This window comes from Chanodichthys erythropterus, chromosome 10 (genome assembly GCF_024489055.1).
Source record: "Chanodichthys erythropterus isolate Z2021 chromosome 10, ASM2448905v1, whole genome shotgun sequence".
In the NCBI taxonomy this organism is placed as follows: domain Eukaryota; kingdom Metazoa; phylum Chordata; class Actinopteri; order Cypriniformes; family Xenocyprididae; genus Chanodichthys; species Chanodichthys erythropterus.
The window spans coordinates 48,962,545-48,985,234 of NC_090230.1; the positions used below are offsets into that span (position 1 = coordinate 48,962,545).

Sequence of the window (22,690 nt, forward strand, 5' to 3'; positions counted from 1 at the left end):
TCTCACCTCTAAAGTCAGGTCATCAACCTCCTGCTCCTTCTTTTCTCTCTGAACTGTTCCCAAACGACTCTGGCTCACCAGTGTGTTCTGACTGTAGGGCCTGACAAACTTTATGTCACTCATTCTTGAATCAGTTGTCCCGCACATTTCATAATTATACACATGCTGTAACGTGCCGTCTGCGTAGACTGGAGGGTAATATGGAATTACAGGTAGATTTGCCCCTGATTTATAAAATAACTTATTCTGCCTCCATCTGTAGATTTTCACTGAAATGATTGAAATAACTGAGACTATGAAGAGCAGGGAGACCACCGCAAGAGCCAAGACTAAATAAAAAGTCAGGTTGTCGTTATATTGTTTTTCATGCGTAAAGTCTGTGAACTCTGACAACACTTCAGGAAAGCTGTCAGCCACAGCCACGTTAATGGAGACCACAGCTGAGCGAGAGGGCTGTCCGTTATCCTCCACAACAACAGTGAGTTTCTGTTTGACAGCATCTTTATCAGTCACTTGTCGCACAGTTCTTATTTCTCCATTCTGTAAACCCACTTCAAACAGCGCTCTGTCTGTAGCTTTCTGGAGTTTATAGGAGAGCCAGGCATTCTGTCCAGAGTCCACATCAACAGCCACCACTTTAGTGACGAGATATCCAACATCTGCAGCACGAGGCACAATCTCAGCCACCACTGAAGCTCCAGTCTGTACTGGATACAGAACCTGAGGAGCGTTGTCATTCTGATCTTGAATGATGATGTTTAGAGTCACATTGTTTGATAAAGGGGGTGAGCCCCCATCTTGAGCTTTGACTTGCATTTTGAACGATTTCAGCTGTTCATAATCAAAAGATTTTTCTGCATAGATTACTCCAGTTTCTGAATTTATAGAAATGTAAGATGCCAGAGGTGCTCCGTTCAAATCTCCATCGATAAGAAAATATGAAACCTTTGCATTTGGCCCCCAGTCCATGTCTTCTGCTTTGACAGTCAGAATAGTTGTAGACTGTGGATTATTTTCAGCTATAAAGGCTTTATATGATTCCTGTTCAAACTGAGGTGCGTGATCGTTTACATCAGATATCTTTAGGTTCAAAATCTCTTTGCTTGAAAGAGGTGGGTTTCCCCCATCTACAGCAGTTATAGTGATATTGTACTCTGCTGTCTGTTCCCTGTCTAGTTCTGACTCTGTCACCAGATTGTAATAATTAGTTAATGAGGATACGATTTTAAACGGAGAGTTCAGATCTATTGAACATGTAATCTTACTGTTGTCACCTGAATCCAGATCCTGAACATTTATCATTGCTATAACAGTTCCAGGTGCTGCGTCCTCAGATACTGCACTGGAAAAAGACATTATTGTAATTTTGGGAGTGTTATCGTTTACGTCAATGACGTCAATAATTATCTCACACGAGTCAGTCAAACCTCCGTGATCTTTAGCTTTGACTTTGACTGTAAACTGCTTGTGTTTTTCATAATCTATATCACCTATGACTTTAACCTCACCAGAATCCGCATCGATAGAGAACAAAGCTTTTACCGCAGATGTCGCGTGCTCAAAATAGTACTGAATGCCGTGACTTGACTCGTCAGCATCGGTTGCACTGACTTTTGTTACGATTGTGCTTTTAGGCGCATTTTCAACAACTGATGTTTTATAAGACGACTGGCTAAACACAGGCGCATTGTCATTGACATCGAGAACAATAATATTAATCTGCACAGTTGCAGACCTTTGTGGTTTTCCACCATCGAAAGCCGTCAGAACTAAATTATGATGCTTTTTCTTTTCTCTATCGAGAGGAGAATGAAGAACCATCTCGACGTTTTTGTTCCCACCAGCGCCATTCTGAACATTAAGCTTGAAATGATCAGTGGGTTGAAGAGTATATTTCTGAAGCGTGTTCACTCCTACGTCTGGATCTATCGCGCTCTCTAAAGGAAATCGCGCACCCAGTACCGCTAATTCGCTGATTTCTTGTTCAATTTTAGATTTCGGAAAGACGGGGCTGTTGTCATTGATGTCCTGTATGTCGACTGTCACTCGATAAAGCTCCATCGGATTATCAAAAATGACATCAAAGCTGACACTACATGCTGATATCTCTCCACATAGCTCTTCTCTGTCTATTTTATTCTTAACAATCAGATGCCCGTTCTCCTTGTCTAGTCCAATGTACTCACTGCTGTCCGAGGTGAAAACACGCGCTTTTCCAGAAATCAGTCTCTTTGGCTCAATCCCAAGGTCCGAGGCAATATTTCCAACAAATGAGCCCACCGACATTTCCTCGGGTATAGAATAACGAATCTGTCCGGTCACGCGAGAGGAAAATAAAGCCAACGCGCATACTATATAGAAGAGGAGCGACCCATGTAACCAGCCTTTTCCTCCCGACTCCATTTTTGATCAACAAAGATCAAGCAGAAGCATCCAAAGAAAATTATTTGATAGATTATATGTGTCCAACCAAAAGTCCCTTTCTCTGGCTTGAAGAACCTGGAGACAAACTGAACACGGTTTTTGCGGTCTGTTTTGTAGCATCCAATGTTATCTGTTGACGATGTATAAATTATGCCCTTGCTTTGGGTTTCGTTAAAGGGAGGGATAAAAATCACACTCTAACTTCATACGTTGAACAGCGGCCCTTAGAGCCCGAATACAGTACTACGGAATGGTCACTTGCTCAAAAAATATACCATCAAGGACTGAAACTTGAAAAAGTGTGAAATATCACATATTTAAGGTTATGCACTGTGTCGTGTAACATGCCACAAAAATAACATGTTTCTGTTAAAAGAGCAAAGGGTGAGAGGGCAGAGATGATTGTGACAAATCTGAGAACCTCAAACTAGGGGTGACAGGGGAGTGTTGTAAAACAGGTTGTAGGCCTAACACATTTAATTTAACCAATTATTAAAGGAAAATAACCCCGCAAAATGAAAATTGAATAAACTTTTTTTTTTTTTTTACTTCCTTGGAACACAAAATATATTATGAAGAACACTGGGTGCCAAACAACATGGGAGCCCATTGACTTCCCTTATAAAAAACACTAAGATGGTTCTCAAAATATCTTCTTTTATGTTCCACAGAAGAAATAAAGACCTACAGATTTAGAAAGACATGAGGGTGAGTAAAAGATGAGAATTTTCATTTCTGAGTGGATTATCCCTTTAATTTATCCAGTGGTTAAATTGATGTCATATACAAGACCATCATTGTCCTAAAGTGACATCAGCTCTTTTAACACTCTGTGTAAAAATATGAAGAACTTATTGTACAAATACTGCTAATAATAATAACTTTGAGGTTCAAAATAAGCATTTCACTTCTGGTTTATAATTTGGTTTGTGTTCAAGCTAATGTACGGTAGAAATGAGAACATACATCATCTAATTCAGCAGATTATCTTGTCTAATAGGAAATATAACATCTCTTCCAAGCATTCACCTAAATTATAAATGAATGAACAGAAATATATTTATTTAATATCATGGAAATATAAATATATTCTGGACTAACAAAGATTGTACAAAATGGCACAGACCGATAGATTAACATTCAGCATAACTGTGAGAGTGAGTGACTAACACACACATGCTGTCTGTTCATTATTGTTATCATATTTTATGCACTTGTTTCATATTGATTTTCTTTTTCTTCAAATATTGCCAAAGATAAGTAAAAGTCATAAATATCAAAACAACTTCAAGCTGCAGTGGCTAAATGTGGGAAAATTATATCATAGTCTGAGTTACAGACATCAAAGAAAAAAATATGACAACACTCCCTGTGCTCTTATTAAATGAATCTCAATGAGATGATTTTAAAACATCAAACCAGGTCTCACCTCTAAAGTCAGGTCATCAACCTCCTGCTCCTTCTTTTCTCTCTGAACTGTTCCCAAACGACTCTGGCTCACCAGTGTGTTCTGACTGTAGGGCCTGACAAACTTCATGTCACTCATTCTTGAATCAGTTGTCCCGCACATTTCATAATTATACACATGCTGTAACGTGCCGTCTGCGTAGACTGGAGGGTAATATGGAATTACAGGTAGATTTGCCCCTGATTTATAAAATAACTTATTCTGCCTCCATCTGTAGATTTTCACTGAAATGATTGAAATAACTGAGACTATGAAGAGCAGGGAGACCACCGCAAGAGCCAAGACTAAATAAAAAGTCAGGTTGTCGTTATATTGTTTTTCATGCGTAAAGTCTGTGAACTCTGACAACACTTCAGGAAAGCTGTCAGCCACAGCCACGTTAATGGAGACCACAGCTGAGCGAGAGGGCTGTCCGTTATCCTCCACAACAACAGTGAGTTTCTGTTTGACAGCATCTTTATCAGTCACTTGTCGCACAGTTCTTATTTCTCCATTCTGTAAACCCACTTCAAACAGCGCTCTGTCTGTAGCTTTCTGGAGTTTATAGGAGAGCCAGGCATTCTGTCCAGAGTCCACATCAACAGCCACCACTTTAGTGACGAGATATCCAACATCTGCAGCACGAGGCACAATCTCAGCCACCACTGAAGCTCCAGTCTGTACTGGATACAGAACCTGAGGAGCGTTGTCATTCTGATCTTGAATGATGATGTTTAGAGTCACATTGTTTGATAAAGGGGGTGAGCCCCCATCTTGAGCTTTGACTTGCATTTTGAACGATTTCAGCTGTTCATAATCAAAAGATTTTTCTGCATAGATTACTCCAGTTTCTGAATTTATAGAAATGTAAGATGCCAGAGGTGCTCCGTTCAAATCTCCATCGATAAGAAAATATGAAACCTTTGCATTTGGCCCCCAGTCCATGTCTTCTGCTTTGACAGTCAGAATAGTTGTAGACTGTGGATTATTTTCAGCTATAAAGGCTTTATATGATTCCTGTTCAAACTGAGGTGCGTGATCGTTTACATCAGATATCTTTAGGTTCAAAATCTCTTTGCTTGAAAGAGGTGGGTTTCCCCCATCTACAGCAGTTATAGTGATATTGTACTCTGCTGTCTGTTCCCTGTCTAGTTCTGACTCTGTCACCAGATTGTAATAATTAGTTAATGAGGATACGATTTTAAACGGAGAGTTCAGATCTATTGAACATGTAATCTTACTGTTGTCACCTGAATCCAGATCCTGAACATTTATCATTGCTATAACAGTTCCAGGTGCTGCGTCCTCAGATACTGCACTGGAAAAAGACATTATTGTAATTTTGGGAGTGTTATCGTTTACGTCAATGACGTCAATAATTATCTCACACGAGTCAGTCAAACCTCCGTGATCTTTAGCTTTGACTTTGATTTTGAACTGCTTGTGTTTTTCATAATCTATATCACCTATGACTTTAACCTCACCAGAATCCGCATCGATAGAGAACAAAGCTTTTACCGCAGATGTCGCGTGCTCAAAATAGTACTGAATGCCGTGACTTGACTCGTCAGCATCGGTTGCACTGACTTTTGTTACGATTGTGCTTTTAGGCGCATTTTCAACAACTGATGTTTTATAAGACGACTGGCTAAACACAGGCGCATTGTCATTGACATCGAGAACAATAATATTAATCTGCACAGTTGCAGACCTTTGTGGTTTTCCACCATCGAAAGCCGTCAGAATCAAATTATGATGCTTTTTCTTTTCTCTATCGAGAGGAGAATGAAGAACCATCTCGACGTTTTTACTGCCATCCTCACTATTCTGAACATTAAGCTTGAAATGATCAGTGGGTTGAAGAGTATATTTCTGAAGCGTGTTCACTCCTACGTCTGGATCTATCGCGCTCTCTAAAGGAAATCGCGCACCCAGTACCGCTAATTCGCTGATTTCTTGTTCAATTTTAGATTTCGGAAAGACGGGGCTGTTGTCATTGATGTCCTGTATGTCGACTGTCACTCGATAAAGCTCCATCGGATTATCAAAAATGACATCAAAGCTGACACTACATGCTGATATCTCTCCACATAGCTCTTCTCTGTCTATTTTATTCTTAACAATCAGATGCCCGTTCTCCTTGTCTAGTCCAATGTACTCACTGCTGTCCGAGGTGAAAACACGCGCTTTTCCAGAAATCAGTCTCTTTGGCTCAAGCCCAAGGTCCAAGGCAATATTTCCAACAAATGAGCCCACCGACATTTCCTCGGGTATAGAATAACGAATCTGTCCGGTCACGCGAGAGGAAAATAAAGCCAACGCGCATACTATATAGAAGAGGAGCGACCCATGTAACCAGCCTTTTCCTCCCGACTCCATTTTTGATCAACAAAGATCAAGCAAAATCATTTAAAATAGCAAAATGTGCGATCAGTTATGTTTCCAGCAATCTGCGTCTTCGTTCGAGTTAAAGAATCCGGAGACCAATCTGAACTCGATTTGGTGGTCTGTTATGCAGCATCCAATGTTAGTTGTTGATGCTGTCTGAATAATGCCTTTGCTTTGGTTTTTGTTAAATGGAGGGATACAAGCACACCCCAGAAAGGCTACAGAGGTTGAACAGCGGCACTTAGAGTTGAAATGCAGCACTACAGAATTGTCACTTGATCAAAAATACTGTACTATCAAGGACTTAGAAGAGTTAAATAGCCTATATATAAAGTTATGAGTTGGGTTATGTAACATGGCACAAAGTAAAAAAAAAAAAAAAAAAAAAAAAGTTAGGGGACAGAGGGGGTTGTGACAAATGCTTCACAGGTTGGAGAACCTCAAAAACATCAGAGACCTGGAGAGAGATTTGATTTTAACCAATTGCATCTTACGTACATTGAAATCCTTATTATAAATGACCATGACCTTCATGAGGTGACAGTAGAAGTTATAAGGCTCTGTGTAAAAAATTACACAGTAAAAGTATTTAGGTAAGAAAATCAACTTTTCACTTCTTGTTTATAAATTGATTGGTGATCAAATAATGTATTTTAAATGGCAAAATGTGTATCACCTGATTCAGCATATTTTCCTCTTTCATTTATGTAATCGCATAAACTTTAAATGCTTGAGGAGATGGGCAGGGCTGACATGACTTTCCACATTTATTTACTACTGGGCTCAAAAAGACTGCACAACATGAGAAGGTGTGCTTTGGCCCTAGAAGGCATTTATAGCCTACTCTTTTGGACACCTATGTCACACTGATGTTCATTGCATTAGATACAAAATACCAAAAGCAAGTCGAATCAGCAAGCAAATGATAGCAGAAATTTCCTCAGAACTAACTTTACTTTTTTCAGATACTTTTTAAAATTGTTTTTAATCGACTGGTCTTAATGTCATTAATTTATTAGCTCATATTTGTAACCTAAGAAACTTTATGAAATGTTTTCATTGAAAAGTGTGTTTGTGCTATATTTCTTTAAAGTAAATGCCATTTGCTTTGATATTTTGTTATATAAAGCATATACATTTTGAATTATGGCTTAAATATCCAATAACCATACATTTAGGAATCACTGTAAGTGATACAATTGACACAACTGTGAGAGTGAATATGCACATGCAAACTTTATATCAACATAATATGCTTATATATTTATTAATTTTTTTTTACTTAAATTCCTATTAATTAATTTAGGTATAAGTCAAGATAGAAAAACAAAACAAAACAAAAAACATCAATGTTAATTCCTAGTAGACAAACGTGGGGAAATTATATCCAAGTTTGAGACACACATCACAATGAAACTTTTTTTTTTTTCCCATTTGAATACGGATGATATGATTTTAAAACATCAAACCAGGTCTCACCTCTAAAGTCAGGTCATCAACCTCCTGCTCCTTCTTTTCTCTCTGAACTGTTCCCAAACGACTCTGGCTCACCAGTGTGTTCTGACTGTAGGGCCTGACAAACTTCATGTCACTCATTCTTGAATCAGTTGTCCCGCACATTTCATAATTATACACATGCTGTAACGTGCCGTCTGCGTAGACTGGAGGGTAATATGGAATTACAGGTAGATTTGCCCCTGATTTATAAAATAACTGATTCTGCCTCCATCTGTAGATTTTCACTGAAATGATTGAAATAACTGAGACTATGAAGAGCAGGGAGACCACCGCAAGAGCCAAGACTAAATAAAAAGTCAGGTTGTCGTTATATTGTTTTTCATGCGTAAAGTCTGTGAACTCTGACAACACTTCAGGAAAGCTGTCAGCCACAGCCACGTTAATGGAGACCACAGCTGAGCGAGAGGGCTGTCCGTTATCCTCCACAACAACAGTGAGTTTCTGTTTGACAGCATCTTTATCAGTCACTTGTCGCACAGTTCTTATTTCTCCATTCTGTAAACCCACTTCAAACAGCGCTCTGTCTGTAGCTTTCTGGAGTTTATAGGAGAGCCAGGCATTCTGTCCAGAGTCCACATCAACAGCCACCACTTTAGTGACGAGATATCCAACATCTGCAGCACGAGGCACAATCTCAGCCACCACTGAAGCTCCAGTCTGTACTGGATACAGAACCTGAGGAGCGTTGTCGTTCTGATCTTGGACAGTAATTTTCACTGTCACGTTACTACTGAGTGGAGGAGAGCCTCCATCTTGCGCTTTTACCCGGAAGTGGAAATGTTTCAGTGTCTCATAGTCAAAAGAGCGCATAGCTGTAATCAGTCCGCTGTCAGGTTGCACTGACACATATGATGAGACAGAGACTCCATTAACAGTGCTGTCTTCTAGAATATAAGAAACACGAGCATTCTGATTCCAATCAGCATCACTGGCTTTAACTGAAAATATAGAGAGACCTGGTGTGTTATTCTCCAGCACACAGGCCTCATAGTTAGTTTTCTCAAAAACAGGAGCATTATCATTCACATCTGATATCTGTAAAGACAGAGAGGCGCTGCTGGAGAGCGCGGGCACCCCCTGATCAGAGCATGTGACACTGATATTGTATTCAGCATCTTTTTCTCTGTCCAGCTGCTGCTCTATACGCAGACTGATGAAATTGCTGGATGATGATGTCAGAGCAAATGGAATATTGTCATTTATGATGCAGTGAATCTGGCCGTTCACACCTGAGTCAGCATCATCTACTTTCATCATAGCAACAACTGTGCCGGGTGTGGAGTCCTCAGACACAGAGCTTGACATAGAGAGCACGTTTATCACTGGCTTGTTATCATTAATATCCAGCACATCAATAATCAGCTTACAGGAATCAGAAAGCCCACCTTGATCTTTAGCCTGGATATCAAGCTCATAATGATTTGCTTTTTCAAAGTCGACTATGCCATTTAAGGTGACTTCGCCACTATGCTGATCAATAATAAACATGTTTCGCACAATATCTTCTGTGCTTGCAATATAGTACGTCACCTGACCATTAGATCCTTCGTCTGCGTCAGTAGCACTAACTGTGATCAGTTTAGTCCCTTTCGCTGCATTTTCAGTCAATGTGGCTTTATATTCCTTTTGCGTAAATACGGGAGAATTATCATTGGCATCAAGTACAGTAACATGTATCTGAACAGTGCCAGACAACTGCGGATCACCGCCGTCAGTGGCGGTAAGTAATAACATAATCACTCCTCTCTTTTCTCTATCAAGCGGTCTTTGCAAAACCATCTCGACGTTTTTATCTCCACTTGCTTTAAGTTGCTGTTCAAGGACAAAATTATCAGTTGGTTTAAGAGAATAGCTTTGAAGACCATTAACTCCTACATCCGCGTCCACGGCTCTCTCTAACATGAATCTCGCGCCCGGTACAGCCGATTCGCTGATCTCAAACTGAATTCGCTTCTTCTGAAAAGAGGGTGGATTATCGTTTATATCTGTAATTTCAACCGTAATCGTGTATAATTCCATCGGGTTTTCCAAAATCAGCTGAAGGTGCAAAGCACACGGTGTCGTTTTTGCACAAAGAGACTCGCGATCCATTTTCTCTTTGATGAGCAGCAAGCCAGTGTCTTTATTGAGGCCAATGTATTCAGTACTGTCCCCTGTATATATGCGCGCTTTTCCTAACCTCAATCGTTGTAAATCCAAGCCCAAATCCTGCGCGATATTTCCCACAGTGGAACCTTTAGCCAGTTCTTCTGGAATAGAGTAACTGACCTGTCCTCGTGCCGAATGAAGCAGCATGAAGGAAAACAATACCGAGTACCACATCACGACAGCAGACATTTTCACGATTGCACAAACAAACCATAAAAACGATCTCAACGATTTCCAAATGGTGTATTCTAAATAAAGATGGTAAATGCAAATCCTTTAAGTCGGAAAAAGTGAAAGATGCTGCGTTTGTTTAAAGACACTCGACAATAAGCGATCCAATATTTTCCCCTTTTCCTCTCTCACTGTGAATATGAGATGATGGGGCTGGGTTTAAAAAGCACAAGTGAGTGTGTTACATTGACAAACAGCGGCCCTGTGAGTCTAAACCAAGCACTACAAATACAATCACAGCAAAATGTCAATTTATAGCGTACAAGGATTTTTCAAAATGATTCTGAAAAAAAAAAAAAAAAAAAAAAAAAGAATATTGGTATTAATGTTATTAAAATCAAGTTATTTAAGAGAAATATTTTTATGTTTCAGTTAATGGAAGAAAAACGTGACCGATTATTGTCTAATTTAGTAAATAGGCATGACTAAAGCCGCTGTCCAATATGTGGTGCTGAAAGTAGGCTAATTTGTCATTTTAGTTTGACAACTACAAATTATAAAAATAAACTTAATATTTATTTAAATATATATTTGAACGCATGTTTATCAAATATCACGAACAGTTTGATTCTGTTTGTTTGTTTTGTCAAGAATAAAGGATTTTTTTCTTACCGTTGTCGAATATTCACCTTCCAAATCGTTATTTTTCTTGATTGTATGCTGCATCGTCTCAGTGAAACTCGGGTCCACCACTAAAACACTCTGTCCACCGAGTGTAGAAAACTTACAGTCACTCTTCCTCGAGTCAGTCGTCATGCACACTTCATAATTATACCCGTGCGGCAGAGTTCCAGTGACTCCTGTGTCTGCGTAATGCGGTGGATAGTACGGAATAACAGGCAGATTGGACTGATAGAGGAAGCGAGATTGTCTCCATCTGTAGATCTTTACTGATATTATCACAACCACACAAGTGATGAATAGGAAAGAAACAGCGGCCAGTGCGAGGACTAAATAAAAAGTCAGGTTGTCGTTATATTGTTTTTCATGCGTAAAGTCTGTGAACTCTGACAACACTTCAGGAAAGCTGTCAGCCACAGCCACGTTAATGGAGACCACAGCTGAGCGAGAGGGCTGTCCGTTATCCTCCACAACAACAGTGAGTTTCTGTTTGACAGCATCTTTATCAGTCACTTGTCGCACAGTTCTTATTTCTCCATTCTGTAAACCCACTTCAAACAGCGCTCTGTCTGTAGCTTTCTGGAGTTTATAGGAGAGCCAGGCATTCTGTCCAGAGTCCACATCAACAGCCACCACTTTAGTGACGAGATATCCAACATCTGCAGCACGAGGCACAATCTCAGCCACCACTGAAGCTCCAGTCTGTACTGGATACAGAACCTGAGGAGCGTTGTCATTCTGATCTTGGACAGTAATTTTCACTGTCACGTTACTACTGAGTGGAGGAGAGCCTCCATCTTGCGCTTTTACCCGGAAGTGGAAATGTTTCAGTGTCTCATAATCAAAAGAGCGCATAGCTGTAATCAGTCCGCTATCAGGTTGCACTGACACATATGATGAGACAGAGACTCCATTAACAGTGCTGTCTTCTAGAATATAAGAAACACGAGCATTCTGATTCCAATCAGCATCACTGGCTTTAACTGAAAATGTAGAGAGACCAGGTGTGTTATTCTCAAGCACACAGGCCTCATAGTTAGTTTTCTCAAAGACAGGAGCATTGTCATTCACATCTGATATCTGTAAAGACAGAGAGGCGCTGCTGGAGAGCGCGGGCACCCCCTGATCAGAGCATGTGACACTGATATTGTATTCAGCATCTTTTTCTCTGTCCAGCTGCTGCTCTATACGCAGACTGATGAAATTGCTGGATGATGATGTCAGAGCAAATGGAATATTGTCATTTATGATGCAGTGAATCTGGCCGTTCACACCTGAGTCAGCATCATCTACTTTCATCATAGCAACAACTGTGCCGGGTGTGGAGTCCTCAGACACAGAGCTTGACATAGAGAGCACGTTTATCACTGGTTTGTTATCATTAATATCCAGCACATCAATAATCAGCTTACAGGAATCAGAAAGCCCACCTTGATCTTTAGCCTGGATATTAATCTGATAGTTACTTGCCTTTTCAAAGTCGACGAGACCATTTAAGGTGACTTCGCCACTATGCTGATCAATCATGAACATTTTTCGCACAATATCTTCTTTGCTTGCAATATAGTACGTCACCTGACCATTAGATCCATCGTCTGCGTCAGTAGCACTAACTGTGGTCAATTTAGTCCCTTTCGCTGCATTTTCAGTCAGTGTGGCTTTATATTCCTTTTGCGTAAATACGGGAGAATTATCATTGGCATCAAGTACAGTAACATGTATCTGAACAGTGCCAGACAACAGCGGATCACCGCCGTCAGTAGCTGTGAGCAATAACGTAATCAATCCTTTCTTTTCTCTATCAAGTGGTCTTTGCAAAACCATCTCGACGTTTTTATCTCCGTCTGCTTGACTGAGCAGTTCAAGGACAAAATTATCAGTTGGTTTAAGAGAATAGCTTTGAAGACCATTAACTCCTACATCCGCGTCCACGGCTCTCTCTAACATGAATCTCGCGCCCGGTACAGCTGACTCGCTGATCTCAAACTGAATTCGCTTCTTCTGAAAAGAGGGTGGATTATCGTTGATATCTGTAATTTCAACCGTAATCGTGTATAATTCCATCGGGTTTTCCAAAATCAGCTGAAGGTGCAAAGCACACGGTGTCGTTTTTGCACAAAGAGACTCGCGATCCATTTTCTCTTTGATGAGCAGCAAGCCAGTGTCTTTATTGAGGCCAATGTATTCAGTACTGTCCCCTGTATATATACGCGCTTTTCCTAACCTCAATCGTTGTAAATCCAAGCCCAAATCCTGCGCGATATTTCCCACAGTGGAACCTTTAGCCAGTTCTTCTGGAATAGAGTAACTGACCTGGGCTGCGTTTCCCAAAAGCATCGTAAGCCTAAGTTGATCGTAAAAACGATCGTACGAGTGATCTTAATATTAAGGTCTGTTTCCCAAAAGCATCGTAACTTAAGTTGCACTTGAAAATGATCGTAGATCTACGAGTGCTCAGGAGTAATCGTTAAGCCCTAAGTGCATCGTAAGAAGACAGAGTTATGAGGTCACCTACAGGACAACCGGCAGAATACACCTTTATTCAAGTGCAATGTGTATAACATAGCTAAGGTTTTGACTGTATTCCTCTTAAATCCTCTTTGTTGTTTAATATGAAAAGAAAACGGAAGAAAATAAAAAAATAAAAATACACATGATGTCATAAATAGTGCTGATAAAACATGTCTGCAATAAAAAAATTGTCTGTACACCTGTAGAAATTGGCTAGATGAAGTACATAATTTGTACTACTGTCACCCTATATACCCTTTATATAGGCTTTATATAGGCCTACCACCCATGGCCTAAAGCTCTATGAAATACTATAGGAGTTCTTCCAAGTGTTTCTGAAGTGACTGACTTTACTATAACTATAACTATAAACTAAATTTTAAAACATAAACAAGTTTAGATATTAACTTCAAAAACACTGAATCACAGTTTGATTGATTTCACACACAAACACACACACATACATACACATACACACACACACATATATATATATATATATATATATATATATATATATATATATATATATATATATATATATATATATATATATAAACTATAATTAATTTAAGTTAAATATAGACACTATGGTTAATTTATGTAAGTGAGAATGACAAAATAAAGTAAACTGTGACATATTATGCCCAAAAATTCTTCATACAGTGGACTACCAGTAAAATTGATACAAATTTGGAACCAAAATTATTCAGACACTTTGACCTGACCATGTTTTGCTAAAGTGTTATTTGAGATCTTGTCATATTTTACTACCATTAAAAAAAACAACAAAAAAAAAAAACTATAGTGAATAATTTGTAATAATGAATGAAATGTTCAAGGTGTCTGAATAAATTGTGGTTTGACTGTGTGTGTATATATATGAAGACTTCAGATGCAAAAGCCTCTAAGTGCCATCTGAAATTTTCTTATAAAATGAACAGTTTTATCAAGCTTGTAGGCCTATGTTTATGTTCAGTTATTTCACATTAATGGAAAAGAAAATGACCTATTAATTGCCATTAAAGTGAAATTACTGAACCTAAACATACAAGCTTGATAAAAATGCTAATTTTAGAAGAACATTTCAGACGGCACTTATAGGCTTTTGCATCTGAAGTCTTCATATATATATATATATATATATATATATATATATATATATATATATATATATATATATATATATAGCTTAAAGAAATCGTCTGACAATTACATCTTTGTTTAGCTCTACCTCCTCCAGAAGAACATTAATTTAATCTTTTTGAAAGGTACCTTTATTTATTTATTTTAAACCACATCAGGTGACGATTATTAGGTTAAACGTTAAAGGATACGATTTTATAAGGTAATATTCAGCACTTGAGAAACGGACAGCGACTCTTAAGTAGCACGTAGAGCGCGTTCTCGCGCGTTCATGTTAAGGGCATTTTTGGGAAACGCACGTGGAATTGCAGCGAGCGTTCGTAACCTCGCACTTAGAAAGCGCTCTTAAGAGCTAAGATACATCGTTATTGGGAAACCCAGCCCTGTCCTCGTGCCGAATGAAGCAGCATGAAGGAAAACAATACCGAGTACCACATCACGACAGTAGACATTTTCACGATTGCACAAACAAACCATAAAAACGATCTTAACGATTTCCAAACGGTGTATTCAAACGGTAGAATGTTAAATGTAAAACCTATAAATCGAATAAAGTAAATGATGTCGCATTTGTTTCAAGATACTCGGAAATGATAAACGATCCAAAAGCTTTCCCCCTTTCCTTTCTCACTGAAAATATGGGAATGGTGGGGCTGGGTTTAAAAAGCACAAGCCAGTGTGTTACATTGACAAACAGCGGCCCTGTGAGTCTAAACCAAGCACTACAAATACAATCACAGCAAAACTATAGCAGACAAGGATTTTTGAAAATGTTTATGAAACAATCAAGAATATTTATAGTAATGATGTAAATAATAATAATAATAAAATCTAGATATTCTGGAGAAATTATATGATGTAGTTATTAGAAGGAAAACATTCAACCGTTTACTGTCTAATTTAAATAGTTGGCATGACTATATGTCGCTGTCCAAGATGTGGTACTGAAAGTAGCCTAAATTAACATTTTTATTACACAAATAATAATAATAATAATAATGATAATAATAATAATAAATGTTGTAAATATTTATTTAAATATATGTTTGATATAATTTCCGTTAATTATTCTGTACACAACGATTATGTTTGTTTTGTAAAGTATAAAGCATTTCTCTTACCGATGTCGAATATTCACCTTCCAAATCGTTATTTTTCTTGATTGTATGCTGCATCGTCTCAGTGAAACTCGGGTCCACCACTAAAACACTCTGTCCACCGAGTGTAGAAAACTTACAGTCACTCTTCCTCGAGTCAGTCGTCATGCACACTTCATAATTATACCCGTGCGGCAGAGTTCCAGTGACTCCTGTGTCTGCGTAATGCGGTGGATAGTACGGAATAACAGGCAGATTGGACTGATAGAGGAAGCGAGATTGTCTCCATCTGTAGATCTTTACTGATATTATCACAACCACACAAGTGATGAATAGGAAAGAAACAGCGGCCAGTGCGAGGACTAAATAAAAAGTCAGGTTGTCGTTATATTGTTTTTCATGCGTAAAGTCTGTGAACTCTGACAACACTTCAGGAAAGCTGTCAGCCACAGCCACGTTAATGGAGACCACAGCTGAGCGAGAGGGCTGTCCGTTATCCTCCACAACAACAGTGAGTTTCTGTTTGACAGCATCTTTATCAGTCACTTGTCGCACAGTTCTTATTTCGCCATTCTGTAAACCCACTTCAAACAGCGCTCTGTCTGTAGCTTTCTGGAGTTTATAGGAGAGCCAGGCATTCTGTCCAGAGTCCACATCAACAGCCACCACTTTAGTGACGAGATATCCAACATCTGCAGCACGAGGCACAATCTCAGCCACCACTGAAGCTCCAGTCTGTACTGGATACAGAACCTGAGGAGCGTTGTCATTCTGATCTTGGACAGTAATTTTCACTGTCACGTTACTACTGAGTGGAGGAGAGCCTCCATCTTGCGCTTTTACCCGGAAGTGGAAATGTTTCAGTGTCTCATAATCAAAAGAGCGCATAGCTGTAATCAGTCCGCTGTCAGGTTGCACTGACACATATGATGAGACAGAGACTCCATTAACAGTGCTGTCTTCTAGAATATAAGAAACACGAGCATTCTGATTCCAATCAGCATCACTGGCTTTAACTGAAAATGTAGAGAGACCAGGTGTGTTATTCTCAAGCACACAGGCCTCATAGTTAGTTTTCTCAAAGACAGGAGCATTGTCATTCACATCTGATATCTGTAAAGACAGAGAGGCGCTGCTGGAGAGCGCGGGCACCCCCTGATCAGAGCATGTGACACCGATATTGTATTCAGCATCTTTTTCTCTGTCCAGCTGCTGCTCTATACGCAGACTGATGAAATTGCTGGATGATGATGTCAGAGCAAATGGAATATTGTCATTTATGATGCAGTGAATCTGGCCGTTCACACCTGAGTCAGCATCATCTACTTTCATCATAGCAACAACTGTGCCGGGTGTGGAGTCCTCAGACACAGAGCTTGACATAGAGAGCACGTTTATCACTGGTTTGTTATCATTAATATCCAGCACATCAATAATCAGCTTACAGGAATCAGAAAGACCACCTTGATCTTTAGCCTGTATATCAATATGGTAGTGACTTGATTGTTCAAAATCGATGAGGCCATTTAAGGTGACTTCGCCACCGTGCTGATCAATAATAAACATTTTTCGCACAATATCATCTTTGCTTGCAATATAGTACGTGACCTGACCGTAAGATCCATCGTCTGCGTCAGTAGCACTAACTGTAGTCAATTTAAATCCCTTTGCTGCATTTTCAGTCAATGTGGCTTTATATTCCTTGTGCGTAAATACGGGAGAATTATCATTGGCATCAAGTACAGTAACATGTATCTGAACAGTGCCAGACAACAGCGGATCACCGCCGTCAGTAGCTGTGAGCAATAACGTAATCAATCCTTTCTTTTCTCTATCAAGTGGTCTTTGCAAAACCATTTCAACTTTTTTATCACCGCCTGGTTGACTGAGCAGTTCAAGGACAAAATTATCAGTTGGTTTAAGAGAATAGCTTTGAAGACCATTAACTCCTACATCCGCGTCCACGGCTCCCTCCAGCATGAATCTCGCGCCCGTTACAGCTGACTCGCTGATTTCGAAATGAATTCGCTTTTTCTCGAAGGAGGGCGGATTATCGTTGATATCCATAATTTCAACCGTAATCGTGTATAATTCCATCGGGTTTTCCAAAATCAGCTGAAGGTGCAAAGCACACGGTGTCGTTTTTGCACAAAGAGACTCGCGATCCATTTTCTCTTTGATGAGCAGCAAGCCAGTGTCTTTATTGAGGCCAATGTATTCAGTACTGTCCCCTGTATATATACGCGCTTTTCCTAACCTCAATCGTTGTAAATCCAAGCCCAAATCCTGCGCGATATTTCCCACAGTGGAACCTTTAGCCATTTCTTCTGGAATAGAGTAACTGACCTGTCCTCGCGCTATGTGAATCAGAAGACTCAAAAACAGCAACGAGTGCCGTATCATTGCATCAGGCATTGTCTAAACTGCACAGATGATCGAATTAAGACACAATAATCTGGCAGCTGATCCTTAAAAATGGTGTATTCTAAATAAAGATGGTAAATGCAAATCCTTTAAGTCGGAAAAAGTGAAAGATGCTGCGTTTGTTTACAGAAAATCCGCGCAAGAGAATAATTTCTGAGCAGGAAGCTTTTCTTCCTTTCTCTCTGATATATTGTGATGATGCTGGGGGTGGGTTTGTAAAATACACAATTTCTCCGCAGTTTGTCGACGAACAGCGGCCCTCTGAGTGGAAATTGAGAACTGCATATCAAATATATCTTTATTTTCGCAGAGAAATTTTATTATTTTCTAGCTGTATATCACACTGAATAAAATCAGCCGTGCTGATTAAATAAAGCACATACATATGTTGAAAGTAGAAAAGAAAATCGGAAGAATAAATCAGTATGGAATCAACGGTGAGATGAACAAAATTACAATACTTGGAGGTACAGTACATAATGAAGAAAAACCGTGACCGACTATTGTCTAATTTAATAAATTGGCTTGACAACATAAAGCCGCTGTCCAATATGTGGTGCTGAAAGTAGGCTAAATTAACATTTTAGTTTGACAAACAACAAAATATAAAAAGGAACTTAATATTTATTTAAATATATATTTGAACGCATGTTTATCAAATATCACGAACAGTTTGATTCTCTATTATATTTCTTGTTTTGTCAGTTTAAACGAACAAACAACTAATAGTGTGACCAAAACTTTCTTACCGATTCTGTCGAATATTCACCTTCCAAATCGTTATTTTTCTTGATTGTATGCTGCATCGTCTCAGTGAAACTCGGGTCCACCACTAAAACACTCTGTCCACCGAGTGTAGAAAACTTACAGTCACTCTTCCTCGAGTCAGTCGTCATGCACACTTCATAATTATACCCGTGCGGCAGAGTTCCAGTGACTCCTGTGTCTGCGTAATGCGGTGGATAGTACGGAATAACAGGCAGATTGGACTGATAGAGGAAGCGAGATTGTCTCCATCTGTAGATCTTTACTGATATTATCACAACCACACAAGTGATGAATAGGAAAGAAACAGCGGCCAGTGCGAGAACTAGATAAAAAGTCAGGTTGTCGTTATATTGTTTTTCATGCGTAAAGTCTGTGAACTCTGACAACACTTCAGGAAAGCTGTCAGCCACAGCCACGTTAATGGAGACCACAGCTGAGCGAGAGGGCTGTCCGTTATCCTCCACAACAACAGTGAGTTTCTGTTTGACAGCATCTTTATCAGTCACTTGTCGCACAGTTCTTATTTCTCCATTCTGTAAACCCACTTCAAACAGCGCTCTGTCTGTAGCTTTCTGGAGTTTATAGGAGAGCCAGGCATTCTGTCCAGAGTCCACATCTACAGCCACCACTTTAGTGACGAGATATCCAACATCTGCAGCACGAGGCACAATCTCAGCCACCACTGAAGCTCCAGTCTGTACTGGATACAGAACCTGAGGAGCGTTGTCATTCTGATCTTGGACAGTAATTTTCACTGTCACGTTACTACTGAGTGGAGGAGAGCCTCCATCTTGCGCTTTTACCCGGAAGTGGAAATGTTTCAGTGTCTCATAATCAAAAGAGCGCATAGCTGTAATCAGTCCGCTGTCAGGTTGCACTGACACATATGATGAGACAGAGACTCCATTAACAGTGCTGTCTTCTAGAATATAAGAAACACGAGCATTCTGATTCCAATCAGCATCACTGGCTTTAACTGAAAATATAGAGAGACCAGGTGTGTTATTCTCAAGCACACAGGCCTCATAGTTAGTTTTCTCAAAGACAGGAGCATTGTCATTCACATCTGATATCTGTACACGGAGAGAGACACTGCTGGAGAGCGCGGGCACCCCCTCATCAGTACATATTACACTAATATTGTACTCAGATTCTCTCTCTCTGTCCAGTTCCTGCTCTGTTTGCAAGCTGAAGAAACTGCTAGATTGAGATGTAATAGCAAAGGGAATATCCTCACTTATGAAGCACTGAACCTGACCATTCACACCTGAATCAAGATCATCAACATTTAGCATTGCAACAACAGTACCAGACTTAGACCCTTCAGATACTGAATGAGAACTGGACAGGATTTGAATACTAGGTGAATTATCATTAATGTCCAGCACATCGATAATTACTTTGCATGCGTTAGAGAGTCCGCCTTGATCTTTTGCCTGAATATTAAGCTCATAATGGCTCACTTTTTCATAGTCAACATGACCGTTTAGTATTACTTCACCACTTTTTTCGTTAACAAGAAACATGTCGGCCACATTACTGTCCATTGTGTCAGATATGTAGTACGTCACTACACTGTTCGACCCTTCGTCTGCATCAGACGCGCTCACGACTGTTAATATAGTACCCTTTGGTGCGTTTTCTGTAATGGTGGTTTTATATTCTTTTTGTGTAAAAGCAGGAGCATTATCATTATTGTCTAACACAGTAATATGTATCTGTACAGTGCCAGAGAGCACTGGATCGCCTCCATCAAAAGCTTCAAGCAACAAAGTAAACGAGCTTTGCGTTTCTCTGTCAAGGGGTTTTTGTAAAATCATCTCGACATTTTTACTACCATCTGCCTGATTGTGAAATTCAAGCCGAAATTTATCAGTCGGTTTAAGCGAGTAACTCTGCAGACCATTTGTTCCTACATCCGGATCAAAAGCTCCCCCGAGCATAAATCCAGCTCCCGCCACCGCCGATTCGCTGATCTCAAATCTAAAGTCCTTTTTCTGGAAACTGGGAGCGTTATCATTTATATCTGTGATTTGGATTGTAATCGTGTATAATTCCATCGGGTTGTCCAAAATCATTTGAAGATGCAAAGCGCACGGAGTTGTTTTTGCACAAAGAGACTCGCGATCCATTTTCTCTCTGATAAGCAGCCATCCCGTGTTTCTGTTCAGTTCGATGTACTCGATGCTGTCTCTTGTAAATAGCCGCGCTTTCCCTGATTTCAGTCGTTGTAAATCCAAGCCCAAATCCTGCGCAATATTTCCCACCATCGATCCTTTTGCCATTTCTTCTGGAATGGAGTAACTGACCTGTCCTCGCGCTATGTGAATCAGAAGACTCAAAAACAGAAACGAGTGCCGTATCATTGCATCAGGCATTGTCTCAATTGCACAGATGGTTAAAAAAAACACAACAATCAATCCGTGTGTACTTTAAATATACGAAATTCCAAATGTAGACATTAACTCCGTACACGACGACGAGAGATGAATAGAAGCATTGTGTAGAAGGTGGCAGTTATATACTGCTTTTTTTTCCTCCGTGAAATAATGTGATGCTGTGGGTTGGTCTGTTAAATATTGTTTCTCAGCTGATTGTCGACGAACAGCGGCCCTCTGAGTGTAAATAAGGAACTGCATATCAAAGTTATAAACCTACACCTAAGATGCATTTTATCAACGAATGTTATTTTCTAGGCCTTTATCACACTGCAAATAAAACCAGTTAATATCATATGTACACTAGAAATGTTGGGTTAAAAACAACCCAAGTTGGGTTGAAAATGGACAAACCCAGCGATTGGGTTGTTTTAACCCAGAGGTTGGGTTAAATGTTTGCCCAATGTGCTAGGCAGTTTTATTTAACCCAACTATTGTTTAAAAATGACTATATGGCTGGCTTAAAATGAACACAAAATAGGTTGGAAATTAAAAATCAGACACACAATTACTAAAGGCAACAATAATAACCAAAACATGAACATTTAAGCAAATTAATAAATGTTTATTGTTTAATTATTATTCATTTAACATATTAATAAATGTTAATTTCTAACGTATTTTGGGTTTATAATGCAGTAATTTTTAAACAATAGTTGTGTTACATAAAACTGACCAGCACACAGGGCAAACATTTGACCCAACTGCTGGGTTAAAACAGCCCAGTTGCTGGATTTGTCCATTTTCATCCCAACTTGGGTTGTATTTAACCCAGCATTTTGTAGAGTGTAGAATGCCAAAGCCTACTTTGTTTGTTCCAGTACCATTTACTAATTAAATAGAAATATATATGGCAGGTTGGATGGGCAAATTATTCCTTACAGTATAAGTGAAATTTGTAACAGTCAGAATTTGAGCAAAATTATAATACTTGCACAAAGCACAATGCAAAGAAGACCACAGTCCTCTAGCCCTTCATCAAACAGGGCGCTGTTCAGCATAAGTGGTGCTGAATGGTGTCAAACTTCCCTTGCATTTTTTCTCCCCCGATAATTCACTCGACCAAATCTTAACATGTAATGTACATATAGACTGCATAAAAAATAACACGTTGTTGGTAATTTTTATATTATTTTTCTTTCTATTTATCACAATACATAATATCAGTCACGCTTTTGTCCACGACAAACATATTCTAAAGAATGAGTAGGCTACATAAAAAAATCATAGGGTCACTCTCTTCTGGCATATAGCTAAGACTCATACAACAATTCCAACAATTTACAGGAAAACATTGCATGAAAACTCTTTCTAATCTCTATGTTTCGCAAAGTTAACATATGTACAGCCATACTTTCTCGAATCAGTTGTCATGCACACCAAAACAACTATAGACGAGTTTACCAGTTCATTGTCAAACAAGCATATGAATATAACAGCACACATGGCAGTTAAACAGCCTTCTTGCCTATTGTTTGATACAGTCTCAGAAAATTGCCTGACAGTAAGGAACGGCAAGCAATGAACAC

The 22,690-nt window shown here is 39.3% G+C and overlaps 2 protein-coding genes and 2 pseudogenes across 3 annotated transcripts in view; all 4 read right to left on the minus strand.

The window, feature by feature from the left end:
- Positions 1-22,690, minus strand: part of LOC137028789 (protocadherin gamma-A12-like) — a 139,307-nt pseudogene that overhangs the window by 48,679 nt on the left and 67,938 nt on the right.
- LOC137028793 (protocadherin gamma-A5-like) overlaps positions 1-22,690 on the minus strand; it is a 70,140-nt gene that overhangs the window by 3,402 nt on the left and 44,048 nt on the right. The window contains exon 1 of one of the 2 annotated variants that reach the window (XM_067398021.1): positions 7-2,538. The exons of the other annotated variant lie outside the window; for it this stretch is intronic. Within the exon in view, the coding sequence (XP_067254122.1) occupies positions 7-2,403 (2,397 nt within the window). The 5' untranslated portion in view covers positions 2,404-2,538. Of the gene's footprint in view, positions 1-6; positions 2,539-22,690 lie in introns of those variants that run through there. 2 annotated transcript variants of the gene reach the window in all.
- On the minus strand, positions 3,769-6,436 carry LOC137028792 (protocadherin gamma-A3-like). The gene has a single exon (XM_067398020.1). It carries the CDS (start codon positions 6,248-6,250, stop codon positions 3,830-3,832), a length of 2,421 nt encoding a protein of 806 aa, XP_067254121.1. The 5' UTR covers positions 6,251-6,436; the 3' UTR covers positions 3,769-3,829.
- LOC137029417 (protocadherin gamma-A11 pseudogene) lies at positions 7,715-10,158 on the minus strand (annotated as a pseudogene).